This window comes from Archocentrus centrarchus, chromosome 2 (assembly GCF_007364275.1).
Source record: "Archocentrus centrarchus isolate MPI-CPG fArcCen1 chromosome 2, fArcCen1, whole genome shotgun sequence".
In the NCBI taxonomy this organism is placed as follows: domain Eukaryota; kingdom Metazoa; phylum Chordata; class Actinopteri; order Cichliformes; family Cichlidae; genus Archocentrus; species Archocentrus centrarchus.
The window spans coordinates 12,537,212-12,554,997 of NC_044347.1; the positions used below are offsets into that span (position 1 = coordinate 12,537,212).

The following is a 17,786-nucleotide window of genomic DNA, read 5'->3' on the forward strand; positions in this document are numbered from 1 at the left end:
GTGGGTGCTTATAGTCCCATCTTTTGCTTTGCCTTTGTCTGCTATGCTCCGTTGCTCCTCAAGTTCCTGTTTTTAGATTCCTGTTTTGTTTCTTTCAGTTTTTGTGTTTCGTGTTTTTTATCAGCCAGTAAAGGCTCATCTTTTTCCTTCCTGCCTCTGAGTTCTGTATTGGGGTCTTTTCTCCACCACCATAACCCCCTACAATGCATGCACATGGAAGCTGGAGAACTCCCAGAGGAGAGCCGTGCTGCCAAATTTAAATTAAATTTAACAGATCAAAATAATCCATTGATTGTAGCAGTCCTGCCTGAAGTTTAATATTGCATTACGTTTTTTTCCTACATGTCAGTTTAGTTGTAGTCAGTCCTGCTGACAGACTACAACAACAAGTCTTATTTTCTCAACAAGACCTCAGAAAATGCACTTATATACTGCTCAGAGTCATGTGACCAGAGGGGGTTTACAGCCATGTACTGTGTTTACAGTGTATCCTGAAGTGGTTTCTGCTCTCTACATCACCCAGCAGGGTAAATAAGACTGATGGTGCTTGACAGGGAGAGAGGAAACAGCACTTAGATGTCTGCAGAAAAAGCTCGAGCTGAGCAGGAACCACTCTGGGCTTTCTCAGTTGTGTCACTGCCTTCCTGCCGATGATGTTAATGCCTCGAATTTAATGACTTAATGCCACAATTTAATGCTGTGAAACCCTCTCAGGCGCTGAACATCCAGGGCCGGCTGAAGTTCCTTCACGGCCAGAGTCGGCAGCAGTGCGACAGCGAGCGCACCAAGCCACCTCAGCTGGCGCTCTTCGCCATCGCCACGCCCCTCCAGCCTCCAGCCATCCTGGAAATCAGGACGCGGAACATGATCTTCAGGACCAAACACAAGCTGGACTTCACACCCATGGCGTGTGATGCAAAGTATGTCGTGTCAGAATCAGAAATGATGCGTCCTGATGATTAAACACAGTCCACGTGTGTTTAGACTCATTCTTGTGGGTTTTCCTGGATTTTCAGGGGTAAAATAGTCCTGGGCTACACTGAGGCGGAGCTGAGAGTGCGAGGTTCAGGATACCAGTTCATCCATGCTGCCGACATGCTGTACTGCGCCGAAAATCACGTCCGCAGTAAGTCACAAGTCTTCTCCATTCTGTCTTTGCTTCACTGCACCATGGAAGTACTGCAATCAAATATGGGAACAGGAGGTGCAAACATGTATGTGAGATACTTAAAGGCAGGTTTGCACTGTACTCTGAGCTTAGAGCAGGTTGTGGGCAACATCAGAAGGCAAAATCTGTTTTTCCTGGAACTAAATGTTTGTCTGTTTTGTCTCTTTGACCTGACTTAACAGAGCTCTGTGCATGTTTCTTCCACTTTAAAAAACAAATGATCTTCCTTTGGTGCAAGGTCAGAACCTGAACCTTTGATGGGCACTCAGAGCTTTTCTATACAGGAAAATCCCTGATTTTGTGGGGATGTTGCAGGACGGATTGAGATTGTCCTATGGCTGTATGGCCATATGCGACTCAGAGAGTGGGCGTGTTCTTGTGATTGTTTTCCAACCTATAAATAACCTTTTTAATCGCTGTAGGTCAGGTTTGATACACCAAACATCTGCCCATCTCTGAGAAATCTGCTGTAGGCACACAGGAAATGTACAGAGCAAAAAAAAATGTCCCATCAGAGTCATTCTGTGATCTATAATCTGTAATCTGAGTCAGGGTTTATTGACCCTGATCTTACATGTGGCTCATCATTACATTTCCAACACGTGCAGCTCACAAACAGCCGCTCTGTGTGTCTGTCGTTCATGGAGGATGTCAGAGTCAAGTGTCCTACTTACCTCGTGTACCGGATGACCTGGTTACTCGTAACCATGGCACCGAGCAACGCCCGCATCACCGCCACCAGGCACTTGCCACATACACATACACACACACACACACAGTGTGCATTTACTCATGCATACAGAAAGGGAGATGTATGCATATGCACTCGGAAACACAGAGATGCATGTTCAGCATGCTCTTATGAACTCACAGATGAGAGGCGAGATTTCCATAAATCATTTTTATATCATTGACCCATAACACTAAAAATTCACTTTTAATAAGAACAGGAGCAGATATGCTCTGTAGGCCATTCGTAATGTTTTGTGTTTTGTTTTTGTAGAAGGAATAAAGCAGATGATTCATTTTGTTTAAAAGGAGACTATTTTTAAAAAAGCACAAACGCGTTTGACACTGACTGCAAACTCTGTTCAGGATTCCTTAAACATCACTACATCTGCTAAGTTCAGAGTTCCTGCTAAGATAGTACAAGCTGATCACCACCAGATATTCATTTTTAGACAAAAGCGACAACTGTTATATTAGCTATTAAGTCTGCTTTTTTTTTCATTTTACACACAAACAGCCTGAAACATTATAAAGATGATCAACAAATGGGGGGGGGATCAGGCAGATTTTATGACTTTATACAGATTTACCCGTTCAGCTGATTTCGGTCCACTAATTAAGGTATTCTAAAGTATTCGCTACTCTTTACACACAGCGTCATGGTGGTGGCCCCTCAGAGACAGACTCCAACTACAGTCAGATCTTCAGCTGCTCTGAAGATCTGCTTGGAGCTGGAGGTCCTGGACTCTAAACTGGTTCACGTGTCACTGCGCTGCAGATCAGAATGAATTACTGTCACCGACTGTAGTTCGAGATGGTGATGTTTGAGTGATTTTTAAGACTAATACAGATACCAACACCAGTATTTGGTAATTTAAAAATCTGCTCTATTAGCCAGTATTATTTTGTGTTTTAGATACACAAAGCATAAGCAGATTTCCCTAACATTTGTTATTGCAGTTATTTACTTGTTTAGGTCAGTTTGTTGTTTGTGGCGTTCCAAACACGTGTTGCCATGGACAGATTTCATGATCCCGGGTCTGATTTGGGGTTTGAACCTTTGCGTATGGTTTAGAGTTTTGTTTATTGATCTTTATGTTTTCTGGAGTGTTTTAGGGTCTTCAGTTTAGTTTTAGTTTGATAACTTACTCTTAGAGTGTAATTTTCTCCCTCAGGGTTTCCTGTCCCATCCTCTTGTGTCACTCCCCTAAATGTTCCCCATTTAGTAATGGTTCACACTTTTATTTGGTAGTTTCTTGTCTGTAGTCTCTTGTGACTTGTGGTTTTGTAGTCTCACCCTTGTTTAGAAACTAGACTGCTCAGAAACTCGATTACACAAGCACAAGCCATGGAGGTGAGGGACTCGGGGAAATAAAGCTGTGATGCTGCATCGCTGTGACCCAGCTGCCTTAGCTAATTATATGGCTTCCTTTTGTTTTCGCTCAAAAATTCTTCAAAGAGTAGTTTGCAGCTTGTGATACTGTTGACCATAACATTTTATTACAGAGATTAGAGCATGCCATAGGTATTAAAGGTACTGCCCTGCAGTGGTTTGAGTCATATTTATCTAATAGACTCCTATTTGTTCATGTAAATGGGGAGTCTTCTTCACACACAGGTTAATTACGGACTAGAAAGAGAGAGCATATTTCTCCCATATTGGCTTTGCTTCATTGGCTCCCTGTTAAATCCAGAATTGAATTTAAAATCCTTGTTCTGCCATACAAGACCTTGAATAATCAGGCCCCATCTTATCACCCCAATAGAGCACTTTGCTCTCAGACTGCTGGCTTACTCGTGGTTCCTAGGATACTTAAGAGTAGAATGGGAGGCAGAGCCTTCAGCTTTCAGGCCCTTCTTCTGTAGAACCAGCTCCCAGTTTGGATTCAGGAGACAGACACCCTCTCTATTTTTAAGATTAGGCTTAAAACTTTCCTTTATGATAAAGCTTATAGTTAGGGCTGGATCAGGTGAGCCTGAACCATCCCTTAGTTATGCTCCAATAGGCCAAGGATGCTGGGGGGTTCCTATGATGCACTGAGTGTTTCTTTTCCATTCACCTCTTTTTAACTCTGTTTATACCCCCACTCTGCATTTAATCATGAGTTATTACTAATTCTCTTCCACAACATGACTTTTGTCCTGTCTCTCAGCCCCAACCAGTCACAGCAGATGACTGCCCCTCCCTGAGCCTGGTTCTGCTGGAGGTTTCTTCCTGTTAAAAGGGAGTTTTTCCTTCCCACTGTCACCAACTGCTTGCTCATAGGGGGTCATTTTAATTGTTAGGTTTTCTCTGTAACTATTGTAGGGTCTTTACCTTACAATATAAAGCACCTTGAGATGACTGTTGTGGTTTGGCACTATATAATTACAATTGAACTCAATTGAATACACAAAGTGTACATCAGCAGCACACCCTACTGAGCTAATGCAGCATGATTGTGTGTGTGCATACAGCAGAGGTTCCAACATGTCCTCTGATGTGATTCCAGTGATAAAGACGGGCGAGAGCGGCCTCACCGTCTTCAGGCTGCTTACCAAGGACAACCGGTGGAAGTGGGTCCAGGCCAATGCCCGGCTCATCTACAAGAATGGGAAGCCGGACTACATCATCGCCACTCAGAGGCCTTTGGCGTGAGTCTTTCTCGATTCCAGTGTGATTTTCTTTTTTTAAATTTCTGTTTATCAATCTGTTAATTTCTCCTGTCTAACATATTTACCCACAGGGATGAGGAAGGAGGAGAACACCTGAGGAAGAGATCAATCCATCTCCCCTTCACCTTTGCCACTGGAGAGGCTCTGCTCTACCAAACCGGATACCCACTTCATGGCTTCACCGACTCGGTCCAGGGCAAAGCCAGAGGCAGCAAGTCCAAGAAGGGCAAAGTGGACAAGAGTTCAGATGAGGTACACCCAAAGTCACTGCTGGGTGTGCTCATGAGCCAGGATGAGTCAGTGTACGAGTGCCAGTCTGACACAGAGCCTAAAGTGTCCTACCACACCAGCCTTTTCAGCGAGCAGCAGAGCAGGACTGATGGTCTGGGTGGTTTGTTCAGCAGTGACAGCTGGTATGTTGTCTCTAGCAAGGAGGCGACAGGGGAGTGCAATGGCAAAACCTCCAGTTTTGACCCCCTTCTGGACACGTTGGACTCTCTGTCTCTGGATGAAGAGGAAACGTGTTCCAACAGCGAACTCTTCAGCGCACTGGAGAATCTTGGCCTGAATGCCGAGGATCTGGAGCGGCTGCTGCTGGATGAGAGAATGGTGCACGTAGAGCTGGACCCAGACCACATCCCAACTCTCAGCGACCTTCTCAGCAACAACGAAATCCTCTCCTACATTCACGACTCTCTGGAGAGTTCGAGTCAGGGGCAGGAACAGATGAATGCAGGCGGATTGGGATTTTCAAACCAAGGATCAAATTCTGCCCAAAGTGTCTCCCAGCAGGTGTGTTTGACTGCTGGACAAGAGACAGGGGGAACTGACAGTCACTGGGGTGTACAAACAGAGAACCACGATCATCATCACACCAACCATGCAAAAGTTACGGAGCTAGAGAGCAAACGTGAGAACTCTCCACAGTGGCAAGTCCAACAGGACCAGCTCTCTGCCCCTCTCCAGTACCACCTGCAGGTAAGCAGCGAGAGCACTTTGTTGTCTGGCTTCCAGAATAATCTACTTCGACCAACTTCAAATGGGTCTTGCATTCCAAGTGGACTCGCAGCTTTTACACCAAACATGGAGGTTGGACACCCGCATTACAGCGTGTGCAGCACAGACGGTACAGTGCTAAACAGCTCAACCTTGCAGGACATCTATTGCAACCAGAGTTTGGCAAGCACCATGCAGCCCTACCAGATGTTGGGTCACCACAAACAGCAGCAATCTGAGGAGTTGGAGCAGTTACTGGTTCTGACACAGCCGCCGCACAACGTGCCATCATTAGAGACCTACGGCGTGTTCACTGCCCCACAGGACCCCACTCACAGCAAGGTAAGAGACCAGGGAAATAATATGACACAGAAAGTAGTTTAATCACAGTTTAATCACAATTTAAACACATCCTCAATATAAAGGATGAAGGTACCTATATCTATATACCTGTACATTATATGACCTAATAACTTCCAACACCTCATTTTATTCATTTTTGAGAATAAAATGGGTTACAGTCATATATAAAAAATGGTTGTAGCCACTGTGGCATCGCCTATTGGTTTTGGCCTCTGAAGTTTCTGTGAGGCCACGTTGTTTTTTGGAGGCTATAGTACTACTAAGTAACATATAGTCCCAGTCAAAGGTTTGGACAAACTCACCCATTCATATGAATGTGTGTCCAAACTTTTGACTGGTACTGTACTAATATTTTATTTTTAACATGGGAATCTATAGAGATTGATTCACTTTGTATCGAAATTCAAGTGGCCACAAGAGGAACTGCAGTTGTTTTTAGCTGGCTGTTTTGATGTGGTAGCCTTGGCGTCGGCCGAGTCTGTTCCACAGAAATTTAACGTTGGCCATAACTTGAGAACAAAGTGACAGAGACTGTTCAAATTCACACCATAGATGCATGTTCTAAAAATCTCACACAAGTTAGAATCTCGGTGACCTAAAGATAAAGGTCAGAGGTCATGGTTTTCTGAAAATTAATGATCTCATCTAGAATGTTCAAATTCACACATAGATGCATACTGTTCAAGCTTGACCCACCAAACTGCACACACTTGCTCACTGAATTTAGTATAACAGCACTTTGACCCCTTTCACCCCTCCCCCTTTACGAATCCAAAACAGCTGAGTGTTGGCATTTGCTCAGCGGAGCTCTTGTTTATCTCCAGAGGTTGGTGCTTAGAGACAATAAGCTTTGTTTCTTTCGCTTTTAAAAACACTTTTCCTTCTTCCGTCCATCTCTGAAATCCTGAAAATGACCATCCCAAACCAACTGAAGCTACCACTGCTCCTCAGATCTGTTTGCTGTGGAAGCCAGACCTGAAGTCTGCCCTCGAATATCAGTGACCATCAACAAACCGTGGGCCGCGCGATCTAGAAACTCTAACCCTTCAGCCCTGTGCTGCTCTCTTTCACTGCCATGAACATGGATTTTTCTTTCCAAGTCAACACACAAAGGCCCCTGGCTGTCATGAAGTTCAGAGTAAACTGTGATGATGTAACCAGACATGCCATGTAAATAAGACGAGGGAGAGATTTGTCAGCGCAGCACAGCCTGAAAAAAATAGTCACTGGGAGTCAGGATAAGCTAAGGGTTAGAGTCAGGAAGAGTTTACTAGGACGGTTATTTTTATTTGTACAGAATGTGTTTGCAGGGCTTTGTGTTAATGCTGGATTACAGTGTGTGCTTTTACACCAAGTACTATTCAGACCTCCAGAACAAACTCTTTATCGCTCTGTCTTTGCACAGATCTTAATTTGTCGGTGGGATTTTGACGATTCTAACACAGACTCCTCAAACAGGCATTGATAATCATAATGTTAGCAAGCAAGCTAAGGTTAGCCAGGTAATTGCACCTTTGGGCATAAAGCAATTTGTGTTAGCAGGTAAGCAGCCGGAAAAAAGCCAGTTTTATTTATTGTATTTTCCGGACTATAAGTCGTGCTTTTTTTCATAGTTTGGCCGGGGGTGCGACTTATACTCCGGAGCGACTTATATGTGAAATTATTAACACATTAACCATAATACTCAGACACTTGACATCTCCGTGAACCGGAGCGTTAAGGCAGTCTTGCATAACCTGTGGGAGCAGTGGATGATGGATGGAGAGCACAGCTTCACGGCAAACGAAAGAATGCGCCACCCAACTTTCCTGGAAGTCATTGGATGGATCAACAAAGCATGGGCTTCAGTGACAACCAAAACCATCTTTTCAGGATTCAGAAAGGCCAGAATAATTGAAACTGCAACTGACGTCGAGTCTGACGAAAGCGACATATTAGAGGAAGCAGCACTTCGTCTACCTACGGAGTGTGCAGAGTTGTTTAGAAGTAACACCGAGGATGAAGAATTCAATGGATTGATGGTTTGGTAAACTTGGTAGCACGTTCTTTATGCTATGGTTATCTGAATAACTGTTAATGTTATGTTAACATACCAGACATGTACTCAGTTCGTTGTGAGTCATGTAGCTGAATGTGTTACATTAACATACTATAGGCGTAACCCTATTCGGCCTGCTCTTGGTCTCGGATTCTATCAAATTAACCCCCCCCCCCCCCCCCCCTCAAAATGCAACTTATAGTCCAGTGCGACTTATATATGTTTTTTTCTTCTTTATTATGCATTTTTTGGCTGGTGTGACTTATAGTCCGAAAAATACGGTAATAAACATTTGCTGGAAGTTTGATGATTGGGATTGGAATTTCACAAGCTGTGCTCTTCAGTCACCCCTCAGTCCAAACTGCTTTAAAAGACTCTGGTTAGTCACATGCTAACTTTACCTGGGGTAATATACCCTGGACCTCATTTTCATTTCAGTTTTAAAATAGTTCTTGATGTTTTGAAGTTTGATTACACTGGCGTCTGGTTATATTCTTCAATTTGTGCTGTTTAATGGTGGTTGGCAAATAGCTTTTAGTTATATTACCACCATTTTCTGGTGTATTAGCGCATTACATTCTACCAGGCACCAATAGAAATTAGGGGTAAAATTTTCTGATTTAAAGAAGTAGTCACAAAACAAAACTTTGAATATTTTGGTAACTATTCAAATATTAGAAAATTGTAACCATTCATGTTTGATGGAATTTAGTTTTCAAATCAAACCCTTAAAACCCTTAAGCTATCTCATGTTGCAAAATCATGTCTTGGGCAGACACAAGTTTGGATAATTCATTCAAACTCCAGCTTAGGTCTCACTCACACAAGCCTCAAGACCAGTCGGTGACCCCCGGCAACCTCTGGTTGCTAGACGAAAGGTGTGTATTCTGTAATCCGTTGGAGAGCAGTTGCTGGAGGTTGTCGACAGTCGCTAGTATGAAATTGGTCACAAAGAGGTGTATGGCGCTGCAACCTCTTTGTGAGTATTTTGGTTGCAGGCAAGTTGGCGTGTTTCATGCAAACTATAGTGACTGTGGCAACCTGTTAGTAACCAAAATAATCACAATCAACCACTTTCATACTAGCAACTTTAAGCAACCACTAGCCCTAGCGACTGGTGGTCACCAGGGGTTCACCGGCTAGTTTCTAGGCCTGTATGAATGGGGATTTAACAATTTCCCAGCAACTGCCAACAGCCATTTGCAACTGGTTGGGGCATGCACATTTTTCCCTCATGACTGATAGTTGCCAAATGGTTGCCAATTGGTCTCTAAGCCTGTATGACTCAGACCTTAACTGGCCATTTTTAAATTACTTTATCAGGTAATGGTATGAACTAACCATCACCAGATTCATTCAGAGAATAGCCACAATGGTCTCTCAGGTTTTTTTGTTGATGCTATATGAGCGTGACTTAAGTTCATTTAACAGCCACAAGTGTTGTTAATAATAGTTTTCTGAATAGGGCTTCTTTAAATAAACAAAGTCTTAAAATATCTCAAATATTTTACCATTAAAAGTCCTTGTTAATGGTGCAGTCAGTAATTTTTTTGAGGTTGTTTGATAGAAAATAAGGATGCTGTTTATCATATACATAGATTATTGCGTAATTGTGTCTTCCAACAAACTGATGAACTTATAATTAATCCATTTAAAAAATAATCCATTAAAAATACATAGGCGCTAGTGCCAGTTTGTGGAAGCCACCATGTTCCTCCACCATATTTGAAAGACATCTCCCTTCTAACTAATTGCGTTTGTGGCCAGTCTGTAGCCACATACGTAGTACGCCAAAGGAGGAGAGAAGTTGTAGGCATTTCCCTGCGTTGGAGAGACATTTAAATTTGTGTCTGCACCTTCACACCCAAGATATGAAGGATCATATCTATGTTTTATCATCTGAGAAGGAGTCCCTTTCACTAAAGAAGCAAAAACACAAAAGAGGGAGACAACACCACCGGTATCTTAATAAAATGTCATCCTCGTCCTCCTCACCTCAAGCCTCATCTGCTGAACTGAAGTCTCTAACACCCAAAAACGTCCCAGTTGTCACAATTATTTAGTTTGCAGATTAGACATGCAACATGCCAGCTAATGTTAGGCTTGAGTGTCCTAAAAAAAGATCACAATTTCCCTCTGATTAACAGTTTGATTACATTCTCACATCCTATTAGAGTTTTTTTTTCACTAAGCCTCAGAGTCCAACGATGACTTCAAAGGCAGTTTCAGAAACGCCAGCTAACAGCAGTAAAAACTGCAGTGCTTACCGACAGACACAACATATCCTCAACAACTCACCACAGTATCACTGTCACCGGGCAGAAGTGAGGTACTCTGACTCATCGACCCGTAACAGACTCCTTTCCCAAAGTTTTACAACCTCTTCCGGAGTAAATAAAGGTAAATGCTTCTCACCAGGCATATCGACAGCTGAGGTAAACAGTGGACTGACAGCCTACACAACAGGGAAAAACTCCAGGGCTGATCCGGTCTGGAGGCCCTTTGTTATCTGGGCATACTCACGACTGATGACGGGGAGACAGAGTTTCTGAGGCAATTCTGGGGTAAAAATGTCAAACGCCACAATATTTAATTGACGTATCAGTTTTTATTTTCTGATTCATTGCTGAGTGTTTATATTATTCAAATATGTTAAAACTACGGGTGGGACTTTAACGCGTTAATTTTGATTAATTAATTACAAAGCTCCTAATTAATTAGATTAATTTTTTTAATCGAGTCCCACCCCTAGTTAAAACATGTGCACAAAAATTAATTTTTTTTCACAACAGTAGAAATACACTAGTTGGCCACAGCCATTATGGAGCACATTCTAACTGTAATGTCTGGGATCTCTCTTGGCTGAGTAAAGCATGTTTGTCCCACTGCAGCCACCGTAGCTGGGATTATGCACTTGAATTGGGAGGGGTACTGACATCTTGCAGTGAAAATATTACACACTGTAATGTTAAATATTTTTAAATTCAGTTTGAATCTTAAGTCTCTACATATTTATAATCACACAATGCAGCTGTGTTGTTACGAGCTTGATCACAGCCACGTGTGCACAGAAAATCCTCAGAAACTGAGTTATAGGACTGTTTGTACTGTTCAAGAGTTATTTACCCAACTAGCAGTTATAAAAGCCTGAGTAAAATCCATCATTCTGACATTTTTATTAGAGGTCTTTTGAGATTTTAATGTTTAAAATGGTGCAGGAACCCTGATATTTGGATCCTGTTACGACTCGCAGCAGCTTAAACTCACGTCCTAGTAACATTATACGAGTTGCTTAATGAGATACAAAAATGTTCAGGAGAAAGAGGAATTTGTCTTTAAAGTCCAACCAAGACTTTTTCCAGTAATAACTAAGCAGAACAGAGAGAGCTCCTAAAAACACTGATCAGTTGGAGCACAAGTTGGAGGTCTACAGAAATTCCCATTGTAAAACATGAGGTAATGAGACCCTGCCAGTTGGTGCTGCCAGATTTAGGCTTGAAGGTTTATAACAAGTCTGCATTGTTAACTTAGAGACACAAGCCCAACATGAAGATTGTGTGATAGAAAAAGGATTCACGCAGCATGCTGCTCAGCCGCTAATAATTTTGTGACATACTGCATTGTTGAAATTTGTCCTGATTTGTGCTGGTGTTTGGAACCAAAAACAAACTGAGATATGACAAAAGAGATATGATGAACAGGAGGACAGAGCAGCAAAGCAATGGCGGTGAGGAGTAGTACAATAATGAATAGAATAATATTGGGACGCCCCAGAGATGGACGACCCCGGCAGGCATCCATTCATCCCCTCCCCATTCAGCCTCTGCTGTTATTCTTCAGGGTCAGTGAGTGTCACTGAAAGAAAAATACTGGCAGGCTGACCAGTCAAGCATGAGCAGCATTGACCTACAATTTGACTGTCATCATTACCTAATGCTGTGAATGCCGGGAGGAGGGGGAGGAGACAGCCAGAAAGAGGCAATGCTCTGCTGTGAACCGATTACACACCATTTTACTCAACGCATTGCAAAAAAAAAAAAAAAAAAATGACAATGTATTAGGACCAGTGAAGAAAAGCAATTGAAAGGAATAGGGTCATAAAATTCAGAGAAAAAAAATCTGAATAAATGAGGTTACAGTAAAAAACATACTTTTTCATTTTAATGTGAATTTTTTTCCAGCTTTACCTTGAAAAGTGAAGCAAAATGATTCCTTAACAAAAAAAACCCACTACTTTACAGAGTTGTTCAATTGTAAATTTGCCCATTTTGTCCCCTATAAATTTCTCTTTTTCTCTCCAAAGCTAACAATTTTTTAATAAATTTTCTTTTTTCCATGAATTTGAAAATTTTTTTGTAAAATCAGCCTTTTTCATAGAAATTTGCAGTTATTTCCATTTTTTTGTGCCAGATTCTTCTTGTAAATTTGTGTAATTTTCCCTTTAAATTTGCTAGTTTCTTGTAAATTAAGACATTTTTTTTCTTGTAAATGTACCAGTTATATTTTTATATATTGGCAGAATTTTCAGTGAATTCCCCAATTTTATCTCATTGCCCAGTGGTTTGCTTTTTTTTAGGGGCGGGGGGCAACAAGAGCAAAAAGAGCCAGTTCATAAATTTTGGGTATTTTCCTTCTTCATAAGTCTGGGGATATGAATTTTTGTCTTTATAACACATCCACCTGGAGTTACTGGCCAATTTTTCAGGTGTCCCAACACAGCAGCAGAAATGAAACTTGCAACTCAGCCCATAAACTCATCAAGAAAATATTTACTGAGTTCACAGAGCAAAGAAGATGGTTTCTTTTTATTATAGACTGCTATACAACCAGAAGAGTTGCCCCCTGCTGGCCATTAAGGAGAATAAGGGTGTAAAACACTTCTGCCTTGGTTTCACTTTCCACACACCAAAACTATCTCAGTTTTTCTGTTTTTTTTGTTGTTTTTTAATGCTGTTTATATGTTTTAGGCTGCCTAACTTAGGTGACAAACAAGCTAATCTGACTGAAGATTACAGTCACCATACTGTAGGCTACTGTAGACTTCACATCTGCTGTTAACATCTGCAGCTTTGTGTTTGTCATGTCAGTGATTAAAAAAGCAGAATTTGTGCTTATAATCAACTAAAAAAAGATCAAATAAAGTCACCCCAGTGTTTTTCTTACAGTTTGACCCCATTGTTTTGTTTCTCAGCTGGAGAACGGACGACTCCTCGGAGCCACCAGCACGGCGTACGTCAGGACATGTCTGATGCCCAGCGGAAACGGAGTGGCCACAGGCGACATTCCCGTCCCGTGCCCAGATGGACTTCCTGCCCTACAGGACTCCCAGAAATCTGGATTTTTCCTCTGAGAAGGTACAGCAAGGAAGAGACGAGGAAAGGCAAACTGTCTACATGTGACAATCAAAAATTTTATAAGGATGCAAACAAAAAGACTTCAGGTTTGTTTCATCTCACCTGTGCTGCTCAGAAAACCTCACACCTGCCCCAGCAGAGGAAGAGGACAAGCTCTCATTGAAAGTTTCCACGTCTGGATCAAACACATGCTCTTTACCGTCTGTCAGGGTCTTTAACAGTGTGCTTACTGGATTTTTGCTCTCAAGCCAAAACTCGTCACTTTCTGACCAGTGTGTAAACAGTTAATCAAAGAGGAAGTAAGAGGAGGATGCAGTTACACTCAATAACAGCAGCTGCAATTTTATCTTTATTATCGCACTTTGGTGCTCAAAATAACAGAAGTCAACAAAAAGGCAGGTTTTGGTGCCGTGTAATGTGACTGAAACCTGGACTATTCAAGTACTGCTGGCCACATTTTAACCATATGCACACACAGCTGTTGGTTTATGTTCAGTCTGAAATGATCTTTAAGTTTGAAAGACTTTAACCCTCAAACCACCAAGCTATTTTAGTTTATAAAAATTAACTGAGTGGGGTCATTAATTAGCCCATTAATCCCATTCATTTCAGTTCAGTTTCATTTACATACCACTTTTTAATGTTGTGGCTCTATAGAGCTGTTACATGTCTGAGTTTCTGTTACACTAATTAGAGATACTTTATAAGCATAAGAGTTATTGCCACACACAAACACAGCATTGTGAAAAATGCTCAGGTTCTGCAGAAACTTTAAACCTGTTCTGAGCCACTGAGATTTGAAAACAAACCTCAAGACCCGTCCAGCACACTGCAATGAAAGATTGCATCAAATAAAGATATGTGACAAAGATACATCAACACGTTTTCAAGTAATAAAATACAGGCGGACCCTTTGAGCGTGACCTTTGTGTGTTGGATGGAAGTAACGGAGCCTTCAGCATTTATGGGGGTTGAGAAGGACCAAAACTTTAGATGCACACTGAGAAACTGATAATAAAATAACACATATGCTACATCAACAAGATGCATTAGTCATTCAACAAAACGTTCTTTGTATAGTACCTTTCATGCAGGATCATGACAAGTGGCTAATAAGATGTGACAAAAAGTAATCAAACTAAATAAATTAAATAGACAACACATTCAGTTAATACATTTAAATTTAAAATGGTATTTAGGTCCAATAAAAGTACAGCAAAACAAAATTTTACAAAAAATTATAACATAGAAATACGTAATATTAAGCAAAAAAATCATTAAATAAAATAAGTTAGATAAAATAAAATAAGAATACAAAGAACATCATAAAACTACAGAAGAGGTTTGGGGTCACTAACTTTTTTCTCAGATTTCTGACTTTTTCTGAGAAAAAAGCCAGAAATCTGAGATTAATGACAAAATACTTGAGTGAATTATGTGTTCTAGTACACTAGTATACTTTTAACTCCAAAATCTAGATGAACCGGTGACTCTGTAATACTTTGATCAACAGCTGTTTTTTCGTCCTTTCGTTACTTCCGTGCGTCTATTTCAAATGAAATCTGAACAAAAGCTTCGAGTCTGCAGCTCGACTTGAACTGCATTTTTCTCAGCAAACTGAAACCAGCAGCTGCCTTTAAAGTAGAAAACGTTTTCGCTTAAAACTCAATGGTGTTGTGTGCTTTGAAAAAAAATGGTCACAAGGAGTCATTTGAAACATTAAAAACCGCTGGTGGAGACTTTAATAATATACAATCTGCAGCGTCTTTAAGTGTAAAAGTTTTGAGCCATTCAAGTTATATGTAAAAAAAAAAAAAAACCCTGAGAAAAACAGATTCTGTACAGAACAGGATTAGCACCACTGAAAAACAAAAAAAGGCGGCCTTTTTTTTTTTTTTTTTTTTTTTTTTTTTTTTTTTTTTTGTGGCCCTAATCCTCTTCTGTAGAATTCTGACTTTTTTCTCAGAAAAGTCAGAATTCCGGCTGCCCTTTTTTTTTCCGGTGTTCCTAATCCTCTTCCGTAATTCTGTGAGGGGCGTTTAAGATCAAGCTGCTTTCTTTGGTTTAACGTGTACTGGTAATCTGTATTTCCTGATGGGGGAACGTGAACGCTGTGACGTCAGGATTAGAAACGCAGATTATTTAAACATCAGTGTTTGTTTTGTCACCTAGATGTAGATTAACTGTGGGGTGGGTAGATTTTTTTCCCCTGGTGCTTTAAATGTTGGAAACAAAAGCATTTCTTATTGTTGTTGTTTAAATTAGATTTTTTTTTTTTTTAAACATATGGAGAAAAGTTAAAAGGAACCCAGACTATTTCAACTTGTGAGCCTTGATGTCCTCTGCTGATAAGCCCTTGATTAAAACACCTCATTGTTTGTAAAATTCTAAACATTTAAGACATATTTTGACCTACGAAGGTCGCCATTAGTTTGCATGAGCAATGCAGTCAGACGTCTAACAGCTCATTTACACAAAATGTAAACCATTGTGAATCAATTTCAGCTGCTTTGAATGAAAGTGATAACAGATGCACTGGCGAGGCAACAACCCCCCCCAAAGGAAATGGTTTAATGGGGGTTTTTTGGCTTCTTGTTTGTGTTTTTGTCCCTGCTGTCAGCTTTAGACCTGCAGCCCATTCAGGTTGCACAGGTAGTCCAGCTCCTCCATACATGCTCCAGCACAGTTTCAAGAGTGTGGAGGTGATTCCAGGAGACAGACAGTTACTCTAGGAGAGCTGGCCAGGGCCGAAGAAGGTCCTTAACCCATCAGCAGGATGGTTATCTGCTTCTTTGTGCAAGGCGGAACATGAGGAGCACTGCCAGAGCCTACAAGTGACAGTCTACAAGTGAAAGGACTTTTTCCAGTTTTCATAAAGACATGAGATGATATGACAAGCTCTACATGTTTTCATAATCTGGGTTCCTTTTGAAATCAGAGAGGCCGAGCACTGGGACGGTTTTTATCGACCGCGTTTATCCTAATGCTGCAATTTTCGCCTGTTTGAGGTTTACAGCGATGCCGTTCACTTACATGGACGGTCTGATTTGTCCATCAGCGGCGCTGAAATCAAACATCAAAGAGCTTTTTGTTTGTTTGTTTGTTTCCTGACCGGAGACAGTGTGAAAATCTCCCATTAATGCCTTTCAGACTCCCACTTAATTTATTCCCACAGTGTAATTAATGAAGGCAGTTCACTGTTTTTTCTGTACAGACAGTCTTCTCAGGAGACCAGCACGACAGCGCCCGGCGTCCTCTTTACTAAAACAGGTCATAAACGTGACTCGTGCTGCCATCAGAGGGACACGAAAGCTTACAGTCCACTGTGTTCATGTCATGTCAGATTAAAAATAACTTATTTAGTTCCAGTCAAAGAGATAGTAAGCAATGTGTGCACGATCAGAGGTTTAAACTAGGGCTGTCCATTGATGACCACAATATTTAAATGAAATATTGTGCGATGTGTAATTGCTCTTTTTGCATGTTTCTATAGTTGTAGACTCTCCGCCTCCATTCATTTGTTCTGTTTCACATTCATTTTCTAAAATAATAAAAAGACGACACAATAAACAAAATTTGTCTCACAATAATATCGTTATTGTGACATTTTTCATTAAAGTGAAAACCTGAGATTGTGACAGCCCTTGTTTAAAACCAGAAATTCCAGACGGTAGTATTTTTTTTTTTTCCTTTCTCTTTTTGTTTCCTTACACCTTTTTAAAAATGCGCAAAACAAACATCTCAAGCAGTCTGACGTTAATTTGTGAAGTTCTAAAACTGGCTGTATAATTATCATACCGGGAGAAAAGGGAAAATAGACAGGAAGGAGGGAGGACTCTGCAGTAGGGTAGCCTATACCAGGGCCCCCATTAACCCCTTTGTAACGTTGCCTACGGACGCACCAATCCAGCTTATTCCAGTTCTGACAGTGTACCAGAGTTTTTCTTGGCTCACCGTGGGCCTTTATCTGCACACATAAGTACAACTGTTTCATGTACAATTAAGGCAACAAGTCTGCGACCTTTGTCAATAGAAATCTGTGCATTTTCCTGTTAATTTCAGATTTTTTGATAAACAAAAATGTATTTTAAGCTCAGGCAGTTAAGCCAGTCTAAGTCCTGGAGATTTTTCTGTAGTGGAAGGACAAAACACCTTTGGTGGGCACCAATTTTTTTGGTTTACTCAATGTGCAATTCAGTAAATTAAACAAATTTAAGTAAATTAAAAATTTACTTAATTAGTATTTTATTTGTGAAGCTGTTTGAGTCACACTGATCCAATGCAAATATTGAATCAGTGCCGACAAGTTTTCTGCTGGCACATATATAACGTGGCAGAGGATAATGTTATTACTTTAGCCTCATGTTTTAACATATATTAGCTCAATCCTGACATGACATGAACGTTGGTACTAAAAGCAGCTGGAGGGCAGACAGGACAGCATTTAGCATTTAGCATCAACTCAGAAACCAAATGAGGCACA

The 17,786-nt window shown here is 41.0% G+C and overlaps 1 protein-coding gene across 1 annotated transcript in view; it reads left to right on the forward strand.

Annotated features, from left to right (window-relative positions):
* Positions 1–15,156, forward strand: part of ahr1b (aryl hydrocarbon receptor 1b) — a 48,547-nt gene extending 33,391 nt beyond the window's left edge. The window contains exons 8-12 of the mRNA XM_030750440.1: positions 715–920; positions 1,017–1,126; positions 4,390–4,531; positions 4,624–5,890; positions 13,141–15,156. Coding sequence (XP_030606300.1) covers positions 715–920; positions 1,017–1,126; positions 4,390–4,531; positions 4,624–5,890; positions 13,141–13,299 — 1,884 coding nt within the window. The 3' untranslated portion in view covers positions 13,300–15,156. The remainder of the gene's footprint in view (positions 1–714; positions 921–1,016; positions 1,127–4,389; positions 4,532–4,623; positions 5,891–13,140) is intronic.
* Positions 15,157–17,786: the final 2,630 nt, after the last annotated feature.